We start from the raw sequence: 13504 nt of genomic DNA, 5'->3' as shown, positions 1-13504 counted from the left end.
GATACTTCTATAATCAGAAAAAGAAGACAAATTTTTAAAGTATTAGTTTGTTTTATGATTTTCTTTAGTAATCAGCCTAGTTTTCTAATGGGTAAATCAGAAGCAGAAGTGATAAAATCTAGATTAAGGTAGAAGTAGAAAAAATTTTTCTTTTTTTAATGGAGAAGATTATCTCCATTCTTCCGCTCGCATTCCCTTCTATGGCCTTGGGATTGTGTTGTTCTGCCTTGTGGAATTAGAGTCTGTGCAGTGTTTTTTGTGCACATGTAGAAATAAAATACAGTCTGTCCTGTCCTGTGGCTTGCTCAACACGCTTTGCTATCTTAGCTTTGCTGTGGATAGTGTTGGTTGGCTAGAGATACACAAAGAATATTAGATTTGAAGGGAAGTATTGAAATGGGAGCTGATTTCAGTTTTCCTTTTTCCTCTCACCTCCTCCGTTTAAGATATAACCTTATTATATTTTGTTATTGGGGGCAATTTAAGTCTTTTGAGTCAAGTGAAATTTCTCATGTAATATTAGTCAGCATTTTCTTAAATGTGCTAGTAAAAATGATTTGGCAGAAAAGTGGTAATTAAAAAAAAAAAATAGGACAGTTCCCTTCTGGCTTATATGAAATGGATATTTTACCTATCAGTTCAAATATTTGGAAATGGTAAAATCGATCAGATTTTGTAATGACCCAGCATATGGAGTAGGAAGTTATTGAAAGGTAGGCTAGAGGCTAATTCTCCAGAGTGTAAATTACATATGCAGTATTGTGGATGTCTAGAAACATGCTTTTTTATATTTATCACCAGTATATGCAAATAAGGTTATTTGAAAGTAATTAGAAGCCATAAGGTACAGCTACATAAAATAGAGCATTTTCATTTAGAACAATTCTGATAGAATAAAGGTGGAGAAAAGAAAATTTTGATAGAATTTAACTGGTTTCTAGGGGGTAATAGAAGTCAAAACTGCCTCAGAAAAGTGAGGAATATGCCTGCAGTCTTGAATTGGAGCGTGAATATGTGAATTTTCCTTAGAGATGAGCAGCGGCAAGGAAGCAAGTTTGTGTTTTCGCTTTCTGCCCTGTCGGTCCTCTCATTGAAGACCACCGGGCGATTGGCAGTTGCCTGAACAGAAGAAGCCTGTGTGTGGCATCCAGCAAGTCAGGTTTAAGAAAAAGATGTCAGCGACTTAAGACCCACGTCACATGACTCCCTCTACTTGCCAATACTAGACGCTCGGGATCAAATTTCAACTCCAGGCCGTCCTCCAGGCCATGTGGGTTTAGCAGACTAAGAAGCAAAACCACACTTCCGAAAATGTTAGGAGCTGCTCTTCACTTACTGTGGGGCCTCTGGGTTAGGAGCTGTAAAATTTGATTTTTCAAATCAAAGCATATCCACTGAATGGAATTGTAGTATTTTGCTGTCGTTTTGATGTTTTCCTCTGGGCTTCTTCAGTTCTACCAGACACTTCCTGCGAGAATGGGGGCAGGAGCGCTCGCCGTCTGTGTGAGTACAGGCCGCCTCTGTCTTGGGTGGACACGGCCGGGGCTCGGGAGAGGCCTCTGCCCTCCTGGTTGTGCTGAGATGTTTGTGTGACTTTGTTTTTCCTTCCGAGGAGGTGGGGGAAGATTTGTTACTGAAATTCCTATCTATTCAAATGGACATTAAGCAGTACTGGGGGCAACATTTGGCATTTTTGTCCACTTTCCTTTCCAAAAAAGGTGAAGATGCATGCTGAGTTGATTCCGTTCAGTCAACTTGGTTTAATGTAGAGCACTCTCAAGCATTTTAGACTTTCTTGTTCTGAAAGAGTTAAATATGAATGCTTAATTGTAGTTACTGGAAAAATCTTGCGGCTAGAGTGAGAATTAAAATAACCATTTATTACGTCTGAGTACGTATATGCCATTTTTCTATTTCACATTCTTATTATCATTTAGTAATTCTAGAATTTCTGTTTAAGCATAGCTGCTGAAAGTGATGGCGAAAGAGCTTGGTTGATGTTTGTGAATCCTTAATCAACTGTGGAAACCTCTGGTTGTTATAATACGGTAGCATCAATAGATAACACTGATATAAAATCCATGGAAAACTATGTGTATATATTTCTAGGGCTGAAATTGATGAATTTCAAAAGCAGTTCTGTTGGTGCTTATACATAACGTTTTGCAATAACTAAGTGTTGTCAATTATATAATTTAATGCTGTAATTAAACTTTTATTTAAATGTATAGAAATGCATAAATAGCACACATCTATATTTCAAGTTGGTATTGTATTCCAAGGGGGCCTTTTGTTTGTGCCTAGAGGTACTAAATGAGAAATATCTTATTCTTCATTATCACTTTGTTTACTTGTGTTTTATTACATTTAGGACAGACCCTTTTTTTTTCCTTAAGTTTCAGAAGGAGCTGCAATTTGTTGTAGGTTGTGATGGCATCCCAAAATATCTAGAAACATCTGGGCAATTTTTGACACAAAGGCCCCGAATGGTCACCAGATGGTGTATCAGCTCCACAGATTGAATTTTCTTAGTCAAACTGCAGAGTGACTCCCTCATTTTCCTGCTCAGAACTCATCAGCATCCTGTGTGCCAGCCTACCTGTCTTTGTCTCTTTTCCTTTGAGCCCCAAGTCTTGTAGCATCCAGGTATCCAACTGGTTATCTTTTTATCACTCCAAAGAGTTTCCTTCAAGATCTGGTTTGACTGTGTAAAATACTGAGCTTTTATTTTACTGCAGACACAGGTCTGCATTTTTCCAGCTTTATCAAAGAAATACTTTAGAAGTGGAAATGTGTAGAGTTGAGGGAGCTGACTGACCTATTTGTCATGAGATTTGCTGTCATCTCTGGTTGTCTGATTAGAGCCTTACTTCTTGCCCTCAGCCTGCATACATTGATATCTGCCTTGACTGAAATGCAGACTATGAATGAGACTCCATATTTTTCCTTATTTTATATCCAAAGCTTGTACGAAATCTCATTTAAGGTTGACATAAAGATCATATTGTTTAAGATTATTCATTCTGGTAGATGATGGTTTTCAATCATTCCTATCCTTCAGGTTCAAGTTGGCCTGAATTGTGCTATGTCCCAGTTTTACTGTGAAAGTAAATACTTATATTTTTAGGAATTGTAGCATAGTATTTCTAGAAAAAGATAGCTATTGGAGAACAAAACACCTTTTTGTTTTGTGGCAGAAAAGTGAGAACTAAGTCACACAAATGCATGCATATGGGCTGATATGTCTAAGTAGAGAAGTCGAAAACTAAAGAATAGTGTATCTTATATGTAGCAACTGCTCAGGGATCCTGCTACTTAAGATAGTCGTTCTTCAGACAAAATAACAGAATACCAGTTATTTATAGAGTATGTGGGTGAGTGTGTGTGTTTAGGGATTCTTGAAGAGGGACACAGACTGATTTAAAGGTATTTAGTTCCTAAGTCCATTGACTAACCAACTTTCTCTTCATTCCTTTTGTTTTTCTCTTTCCCATATTGGCAGTGCTGTTAGTAAAACTCAAGTGGGCTCACAAGTTTACCTATATTACTACTCATGTACAAGGTAGAGGTAGGTTCTTTACTGTAACATAGCTATTTTTCCTCAGTAAATCACCCCCAGGCAGACTGGGAAATTATACTTGCCTATGTAATGTTATCTTGGTCTCTTCTAGTTTTAAGTGTTAGATTTGGATGACTCAGGCTCTCTCAGGTGAAGCCTGAGCCTTGCAGATTCCCCGCCTCTCTTCTGCTCTGTCCAAGGTGATATCTGGGCATTTTGAAGAAAGGGGGGCTGAGAATGGGGAGTTTGCATATTTTAGTGGATGAAGAAAGAGGGGGCCTAGAATACGTGTGTACATTTTTTTGTTTTTTGTTTTAATTTAAATAATGATGTGTTATTTTTTTAATGTTTTTTTTTAATTTTTATTTATTGCAGTAATACGTTTTTATAATATTCTCTGGGTGTTCTGATTTTTGAGTTCAGGTATCAAATGTGTGACTGGTGAATGTGTGGATCAGTTCTCTGGGAATTGGTGGTCCATCTGTCCTAACTTAATCCTTACTCTGGCTGGTGCTGGCAACAATTCCAATTCTAAACAATTCCAGGCCTTTGTCCCTAACTTGGGCACCTTCATTTCTGTATTCTTACCCCCTGGTACCATCAGCTACTTTACACATCTCGCATAGTGCAGGCAGAAGTTTATGGTCACAATACAGAAAGGCTCACAGACCAAATTAAGATATTCTAGTTGCAGATTTATTTCATCTTAAAACACAACATGAAGCAAGAGGGGCAAGATGGGCTAGGTTTACCTACTTAGCAAGGATGTAAGTAGGATGAAAGGACCACACTCCCTGAGTCCTGTGTTACGTCAAGTTCATTTATCCTGCTTGTCTTGTCTTCTCTGCCGCGTCAGCCTTCCCTGATCATGGTGTGTTTTTGAGGACCAGTATTAAGTGTCAGTGGGGGGCTCAGCAGATGGAATGTGTCTGGAGCCAACACTGCTTGCTCTATCATCAGGGCAAGTGTGCCTGTGTATAAACTTGTGAATAAACGACTGAACAGCTATGGATTTGTATCTGCATATCTCAGGCAGAGAACACATGGGGCCAAAATGGGTATAATCAATGGGTGACTCACTTAGACATGATTATGTGGTGTCTCATAAATGTTGGGTGCTTAACTTGGTTCTTCCATCTCGACATAATTATCTAGGTTGAATGTGTCTACCAAGCTCTATCCCCTTACATGTTATCAATACTTAGTTATATGTTTTCCTTGTTCTCTATTTAGCTTAACTGAATTTTCTTAAATAATACAACAAACACATATTATGCAAGTTCAAGTTTCAAACCATCACAGTTATCTTGTTTGTAGTTTCTAGTTTGATGTTTAATACCAACTTCATCCCACACAGGCTACATTGAGGTTTTTTCAAATGTCATGATGAATTTCTTGATTTTTGTTTTTTAAACTTGCTATTTTTTTTATTTGGAGTTTTAGAAAGAAAATGGGTTTTGTTTGGAGCCTGGCAGACTTGAGCTTAAATCCTGGTTATGTTACTGATTATACTCTGATCTTAGACATTATTGAGCAGTGTGCTATCTTGATAGCAGATTTTAGGAAATATATAATCATGTGTTCGACTTCCTTGACACAATTTGTCTTCACTAGCAGGCAGTAAAGTTTGGACAGAAGGGGTTATATCTTATTCGCATTACTTGCCTCTTGCTCGGGGCTAGGCAGTGGTTCAATACATGTTTTCACAGAACAGATAAGTCATGCACTAAATTTTACAGTTTTACCTAAGTGTATTTTATTTTTAAATGTATCTTTTGAAGAGCCTCGAGAAGCTAAAGGCATGTCTGCAAAGGCATTCTATCTTGATGGTGCTTTTTGTGAAAACGGCACAATTTTCCGTTTAGCAGAAATTAGCAGTATAATTGTAAATGTTTTTGTATTTTAAAAAAATCTTGAGTCTCCAACTGAAGAGCACAGGAATTCTCTTACTGTCTCTTTCTGTAAAATTGCATGTGGTCAATGCAGGTGCCCGTGCATGTCCATTCCATCGCAGATGATACGTAGGCTCGTCATTGCTACAGGTGGGCATGTAACCTGCATTAATCAGGATAATTAATGTTGAATGTCTCAACAGACAGACCCCCAAATTGCAGTAGCTCAGGGAAGTAGAAATTATTTTGTAGATTACTCGAAGTCTGGTGCAGGTTGACGGACTCTCTCCTCCATCTGGTGACTCTGGTATCCAGGCTGCCTCCATTCTGTGATGTCTTTCCTGCTATAACACGTGACTCATATCCCCTAGGCTTTCTATCAGGGAAAGGAGGGGATGGAGGAGGTACACATGCTTTTATCTGCCTCATTCTGGAAGTGACTTATTTCTCTTCTCACAGTTCATTGCTTTGAACTAGTCATACGTTCCACCTAAAGGCAAAGGTGGTTGAGAAATGTAGAGAGATATCTCATGGAATGTTCGTAAATGCTCTCTCTGGCCCATAACTTAATTGCTCAAATCAAACAAAGAGAAGGACGTATATTCCATGATTGGGATAGCAGTCTGTCTCTAATTTACCTACTGAATGTAAACAAGGAATTATACACCCAAGGTGCTGCTGGCAGACATCTAATCTATGGATCAAGAGGGAAGGCAGTCTAAGGATAACTTAATACATCAGTGAATGGCAGAATAGTGGTGACATTCATGAGCCAGTGAATTATTTTAGCCAGTTGGAGCTAGAATTTCAATTAACTTGCAGTTAAAAACATCCTAACTGATAACACCTCATCATGCAATGGCTTGCTCTTCAGTGGTTGTGGGAAGCTTGTCATGAATTGGAGTGAGGCAGGATTTGAAAGCAGGAGACATGGCTTTGAGTCTTGGCTCAGCCTCTTTCCGGCTGTGTGACCATGGGCAAGGTGCTTAATCTCACTCACTTTCCTCACCTATCAAATAGGGATAATAGCAGCCTAAATCAGATTATGAGAATCAAATCAGACACTAAAATGAAAATACATTGTAAACTATTCAGCATCATAAAAACATTACCTTTGTTATATGGCAGGCTGCTTTAAGGTGTCTCGCCTTAAGGAGGTTTCCTTATTATTGTCATTTTAGGTGGATTCTACTTTATTTTATGTAAAATGAAAAGAATTCTATGATCTGAAGGGACTGTTTATATTATTGGACTTAGACCAAATTTTAAACATGATTAAACATTTAGTTTTGCTTTTTTCCACAATAAACCAATGATGAGGTATCAGACTAGATTAGTAATAGTCAAATGAAGGCGTGTATATTTTCTTCTGCAAATCTGAATTGTATTCCAAAAGAATTTTCATCTCTGCCATACAGAATTCAAAAATCATGGACCAGTCCAGTTGCGTAATAGTTAAGTTCACCTGCTTTGCTCCGCTTTGGCGGCCCAGGGTTCACGGGTTCAGATCCTGGGTGTCGACCTATGCACTGTTCATCAAGCCCCACTGTGGCAACGTCCCACATATAAAATAGAGGAAGATTGGCACAGATGTTAGCTCAATGACAGTCTTCCTTAAGCAAAAAGAGGAGGATTGGCAACAGGTGTTAGCTCAGGGCCAATCTTCCTCACCTAAAAAAAAAAAATGTGTTTGATAACAGTTATAGATTAGGGCTTAAAGGTTGAGTATAGGTAAAGTCACTCGTATCTAGCTTACTTATTTCATGGTCAGGTTTTTTTTGAAGCACAGTTGGTTGTGTGGCTCTGGTTAATGTTCCTGTGCAGAAGATTGTTAGTGAGCTTTCGTGACAGTGGTGGAAAGTGCAAACTAGCATGAAGTAGCATATAAAGTGAAAGAATGGGGTTATTGGGTAGAGAAAACTATGTTAAGATGATAAATTAGATTAATTCTCATCTAAATCTTAAAGCTTACTTAGGGAAATTAAATTCCAAAGACAAGAGGCCTGTGTCCAATAGTTTCAGAAACAAACCATAAGAAAGCCTACTTGAGTTGTTGTCTGTAACCATGAAGCTACAATTGTTTATAAAGAGGTACTGTGGCAAGTAATAACATTCTTAAGTTTATGTAAGTTATTTAAGTAAATATTTATATGTTCATATAAGTAACAGGCAGATTGGAGACTTGTAAAAATTTATCATTCAAAATGAGTCATTTATGGGAAAAGACTATATGGTTTTATTTTATGACCACTGAATTATTACAGCTACTCCTTGAAGACTAAGTTTGGAGGACTTAGCATATCAGATACTAAAATGATAGGAATTAAGACAGTTTAATAATGGCTAGCCACTTGAAGAAAAATAATTGCTGGATTTCTTCCTTACTCTTTAAACTATAGATGGATCAAGGATATAAATATCAAAGTGAAACCATAAAAATACTAGAAGAACATATGTGTGAATTTAAAAATTTATTTTGGATCAAGGAATATCTTTCTAAAGAAGACCCAAGCTAGAAGCCCTAAAGAAAAAGATTGGTGAATTTTTCTGCCAAATAACGAAAATGTCTGCACAACCCCAAATATCATAAACAAGTTAAAATGCCAAAAGAAAACTAGGACAGATATTTGAAACACACATGACTAAAAAGAATAATTTTTTTATTGATATCTTAATAGTTTATAACATTGTGAAATTTTGGTTGTACATTTTTGTTTGTCGATCACCATATACATGTCTCCCTTCACCCCTTGTGCCTACCCCCCACCCACATTGCCCCTGGTAACCACCATACAGTTTTCTCTGTCCATGTGTTGGTTTATATTCCACATGAGTGAGATGTTTGTCTTTCTCTTTCTGGCTTATTTCACTTAACATAATACCCTCCAGGTCCATCCATGTTGTTGCAAATGGGACGATTTTGTCTTTTTTTATGGTTGAGTAGTATTTCATTGTATATATATATACCATATTTTCTTGATCCAATCATCAGTCAAGGGACACTTGGGTTGCTTCCACTTCTTGGCTATAGTGAATAATGCTGCAATGAATATAGGGGTGTATAAGCCTCTTTGGATTGTTGATTTCAGGTTTGTTGGATAGATTTCCAGTAGTGGGATAGCTGGATCATGGGGTATTTCTATTTTTAATTTTTTGAGGACTCTCCATACCATTTTCCATAGAGGCTGTACCAGTTTGCATTCCCACCAGCTGTGTATGAGGGTTCCTGTTTCTCCATATCCTTCTCCAACATTTGTTGTTTTTTGTCTTGGTGATTATAGCCATTCTGACAGGTGTGAGGTGATATCTTAATGTTGTTTTGATTTGCATTTCCCTGGTGATTAGTGATGTTGAACATCTTTTCATATACCTTTTGGCCATCTGTATATCTTCTGTGGAGAAGTGTCTGTTCATTTCCTTTGCCCATTTTTTGATTGGATTGTTTGTTTTTTTGTTGCTCACTTGTGTGAGTTCTTTATATATTATGGAGGTGAACCCCTTGTCAGATATGTTTTGAAAATATTTTCTCCCAGCTGGTGGGTTGTTTATTCATTTTGATCCTGGTTTCGTTTGTCTTGTAGAAGCCCTTTAATCTGATGAAGTCCCACTTGTTTATTTTTTCTTTAGTTTCCCTAGTCTGACTAGGCATGGCATCTGATAAGATTCCTTTATGACCAATGTCAAATAGTGTGTTGCCTATATTTTCTTCCATGAGTTTTATAGTTTCAGGTCTCACCTTCAAGTCTTTGATCCATTTTGAGTTAATTTTTGTGAATGGTGATAGCAGATGGTCCACTTTCATTCTTTTGCATGTGGCTATCCAGTTTTCCCAACACCATTTATTGAAGAGACTTTCCTTTCTCCATTGTATGTTCTTAGCTCCTTTGTCGAAAATTGGCTGTCCGTATGTGTGGTTTTATTTCTGGGCTTTCAATTCTGTTCCATTGATCTGTGTGTCTGTTTTTGTACCAGTACTATGCTGTTTTGATTACTCTTGCTTTGTAGTATGTTTTGAAGTCAAGGATTGTGATGCCTCCAGCTTTGTTCTTTTTTCTTAGGATTGCTTTAGCTATTCAGTCTTTTGTTGCCCTATATGAATTTTTTCTTTTTCCTATTTTTTCTATTTCCGTGAAGAATGTCATTGGAATTCTGATTGGGATTGCATTGAATCTGTAGATTGCTTTAGGTAATATAGACATTTTAACTATGTTTATTCTTCCAATCCATGTGCATGGGGTATCTTTCCATTTCTTTGTCATTATCAATTTCTTTCAATAATATCTTGTAGTTTTCATTGTATAGGTCTTTCACTTCCTTGGTGAGATTTATTCCTACATATTTTATTCTTTTTGATGCAATTGTAAATGATATTATCATTTTGAGCTCTTTCTGTTAGTTCATTATTAGCATACAGAAATGCAACTGATTTTTGTAGGTTGATTTTGTACCCTGAGACTTGGCTGTAGTTGTTGATTATTTCTAATAGTTTTCCAATGGATTCTTTAGGGTTTCTATATACAAAATCATGTCATCTGCAAATAGTGAGAGTTGCACTTCTTCATTGCCTATTTGGATTCCTTTTATTCCTTTTTCTTGCCTAATTGCTCTGGCCAAAACCTCCAGAACTATGTTGAATAAGAGTGGCGAGAGTGGGCAGTCTTGTCTTGTTCCTGTTCTCAGAGGAATGGCTTTCAGACATTCCTTGTTGAGTATGATGTTGGCTGTGAGCTTGTCATAAATAGCCTTTATTATGTTGAGGAACTTTCCTTCTATACCCATTTTGTTGAGAGTTTTTATCATAAATGGATGTTAGACCTTGTCAAATGCCTTCTCTGCATCTACTGAGATGACCATGTGGTTTTTATTCCTTGTTTTGTTGATATGGTGTTTCACGTTGATTGATTTGCAGATGTTGAACCATCCCTGTGTCCCTGATATAAATCCCACTTGATCATGGTGTATGATCTTTTTAATGTATTGCTGTATTCAATTTGCCAATATTTTGTTGAGGATTTTTGCATCTATGTTCATTAGCGATATTGGCCTGTAGTTTTCCTTGTTTGTATTGTTTTTGTCTTGCTTTGGTATCAGGGTGATGTTGGCCTCGTAGAATGAGTTAGGAAATGTTCCATCTTCCTCTATTTCTTGGAATAGTTTGAGAAGGATGGGTGTGAGATCTTCTTTGAATGTTTGGTAAAATTCACCAGAGAAACTATCTGATCCTGGACTTTTATTTTTTGGGAGGTTTTTCATTGCTATTTCAATCTCTTTACTTGTGATTGGTCTATTCAGATTCTCTATTTCTTCTTGGTTCAATTTTGGGAGGTTGTATGAGTCTAAATTTATCCATTTATTGTAGGTTGTCCAATTTGTTGGCATATAGTTTCTCATAGTATTCTCTTATAATCCTTTGTATTTCCATAGTATCCATTGTAATTTCTCCTCTTTCGTTTCTAATTTTATTTATTTGAGACTTTTCTCTTTTTTTTCTTAGTAAGTCTGGCTAAGGGTTTCTCAATTTTGTTTATTTTCTCAAAGAACCAACTCTTTGTTTCCTTAATCCTTTCTACTGTTTTTTTGGTCTCAATTTCATTTATTTCTGCTCTAAGTTTTTTTCTCTCCTTCTGCTAACTTTGGGCTTTGTTCTTATTTTTCTAGTTCTGTTAGGTATACTTTAAGGTTGCTTATTTGGGCTTTTTCTTATTTGTTGAGGTGGGCCGGTATTGCTATGAATTTCCCTCTCAGGACTGCCCATATGAGTTGGTATGGCATATTTTCATTTTTGTTTGTTTCCAGATATTTTTTGATTTCTCCTTTAATTTTGTCAATGATCCATTGGTTGTTCAGTAGCATGTTGTTTAACCTCCACATCTTTGTCACTTTCCTAGATTTTTTCTTGTGGTTGATTTCCAGTTTCATAGCATTATGGTCTGAAAAAATGCTTATGATTTCAATCTTAAATTTATTGAGGCTTGCTTTGTTTCCCAACATATGGTCTATCCTTGAGAATGTTCCATGCGTGCTTGAGAAGAATGTGTAGTCAGCTGTTTTTGGATGGAGTGCTCTGTATATGTCTACTAGGTCCATCTCGTCCAGTTTTTCATTTAAGTCCACTGTTTCTTTATTGACTTTTTGTCTGGATGATCTATCCATTGGTGTACTATTATTGTGTTGTTATTAATATCTCCTTTTAGGTTTGTTAATAGTTACATATTTTGGTGCTCCTATGTTGGGTGCATGTATGTTTATAATTGATATGTCTTCTTGGTGGAGTGTCCCTTTTATCATTATATATTGCTCCTCTTTGTCTCTCTTAACCTGTTTTATCTTGAAGTCTACTTTGTCTGATATGAGTATGGCAACACCTGCTTCTTTTTGTTTGCCATTAGTTTGGAGTATTGTCTTCCATCCTTTCACTCTGAGCCTGTGCTTGTCTTGAGAGCTGAGATGTGCTTCCTGGAGGCAGCATATTGTTGGGTCTTGCTTTTTAATCCATCCTGCCACTCTGTGTCTTTTGATTGGAGAGTTCAAACCATTTAAATTTAGAGTAATTATTGACATATGAGGGCTTAATGTTGCTGTTTTATTGCTTATTTTCCGGTTCTTTTGCATTTCCTTTGTTTCTTGTCCCATGTGTTTCGGACTGCCAATTCAGTTTGGTTGTTCTGTCTTATGACTCTTTTAGTTTTCTCTTTACTTATGCTATGTGATTTTGTTCTGATTATTTGTTTAGTAGTTACCTTGAGGTTTGTGTAAAGAATCTTGTGTATGAGATAGTCCACTATCTGATGATGGCCTCTTATTCCCTTTTACTAAGTCAATTCAACCTCTTTCCTCTTCCCCTTCTAAGTTATTCTTGTCACAACTTATTCTGTCTTGTTTTGTGGGTGTGTTTAAAGTGATGAGGTTATATTTATTTTTGGTGATTTCCTTCCTTTGATCTTTGATTTTGGTATTTAAGTGGTTGCTATCCTATTCCCATGAAGACCTACAATTTTTCTGATTTTGTCTACCTATTTTTGTCCTTGCTCCAAGCTTTGTATTCCTTCTCTTCTTTTTTTCAGGCCTGAGGGCCTTCTTGAGCATTTCTTGCAGTGGGGGTCTCGTGGCCATGAACTCCCTTAGCTTTTGTTTATCTGGGAAAGTTATTATTTCTCCATCATATTTGAAGGATATTTTCCCTGGATATAGTATTCTTGGCTGAAAGTTTTTGTCTTTCAGTATTTTGAATATATCATTCCAGTCTCTCCTAGCCTGTAAAGTTTCTGTTGAGAAATCCGCTGAGAGCCTGATGGGAATTCCTTTGTACATTATTCTTTGTTTTTGTCTAGCTGCCCTTAATATTGTTTCTTTGTCATTGACCTTTGCCAGTTTTACTACTATATGCCTTGGAGTGGGCCTTTGCCTGTTGACATATTTAGGCGACCTATTGGCTTCACTCACTGGTATTTCCTGCTCCTTACCCAGATTTGGGAAGTTCTCAGCTATTATTTCCTTGAAGAGCCTCTCTGTTCCTCCTTCCCTCTCTTCTCTCTCAGGAATGCCTATAATTCTTCTGTTACATTTCCTAATTGAGTTGGATATTTTTCAGAGACTTTCTTCATTTCTTAGTTCTCTCTCCCCCTCCATCTGGAGCTTATCTGTATTCCTATCCTCTATAATGCTAATTCTTTCCTCCATATTGTCAGTGCTGTTCTTTAAAGATTCCATATTCTCCCTTATCTCCTCTATTGTGTTCTTCATTTCCATCAATACTGATTGGTTTTTCTTTATGATTTCAATCTCTTTTGTGAAGAAACTCCTTATCTTGTTGAGTTGTTTATCTGTGTTTTCTTGTATTTCGTTGAGCTTTTTTATGACGGCTATTTTGCATTCTCTGTGGTTTAGGTTATGGATTTCTGTGCCTTCAGGGTTGATTTCTGGGTGCTTGTCATTTTGCTTCTGGTCTGACGATTTAATGTACTTTTGCATCGTGGTTGCTGTATTGGCTTTGTTTTTCCTCATCCTGGAAATATCTGATTGCAGTTTCCACCTGCCGTCACTGTGTGGGGGT

The 13504-nt window shown here is 37.0% G+C and overlaps 1 protein-coding gene across 4 annotated transcripts in view; it reads left to right on the top strand.

The window, feature by feature from the left end:
* The first annotated feature begins 1265 nt into the window (after window positions 1-1265).
* The window catches only part of FAM13A (family with sequence similarity 13 member A), a 317773-nt gene continuing 305534 nt past the window's right edge, over window positions 1266-13504 (top strand). For all 4 annotated transcript variants that reach the window (XM_058547500.1, XM_058547499.1, XM_058547501.1 and 1 more), the window contains exon 1: window positions 1266-1503. In XM_058547500.1, the coding sequence (XP_058403483.1) occupies window positions 1429-1503 (75 nt within the window). In that variant the 5' untranslated portion in view covers window positions 1266-1428. The remainder of the gene's footprint in view (window positions 1504-13504) is intronic.

This window comes from Diceros bicornis, chromosome 8, assembly GCF_020826845.1.
Source record: "Diceros bicornis minor isolate mBicDic1 chromosome 8, mDicBic1.mat.cur, whole genome shotgun sequence".
Taxonomy (NCBI): Eukaryota; Metazoa; Chordata; class Mammalia; order Perissodactyla; family Rhinocerotidae; genus Diceros; species Diceros bicornis.
Note: the sequence above shows the minus strand (reverse complement) of the source record. Positions and strands in the feature narration are given on the sequence as shown.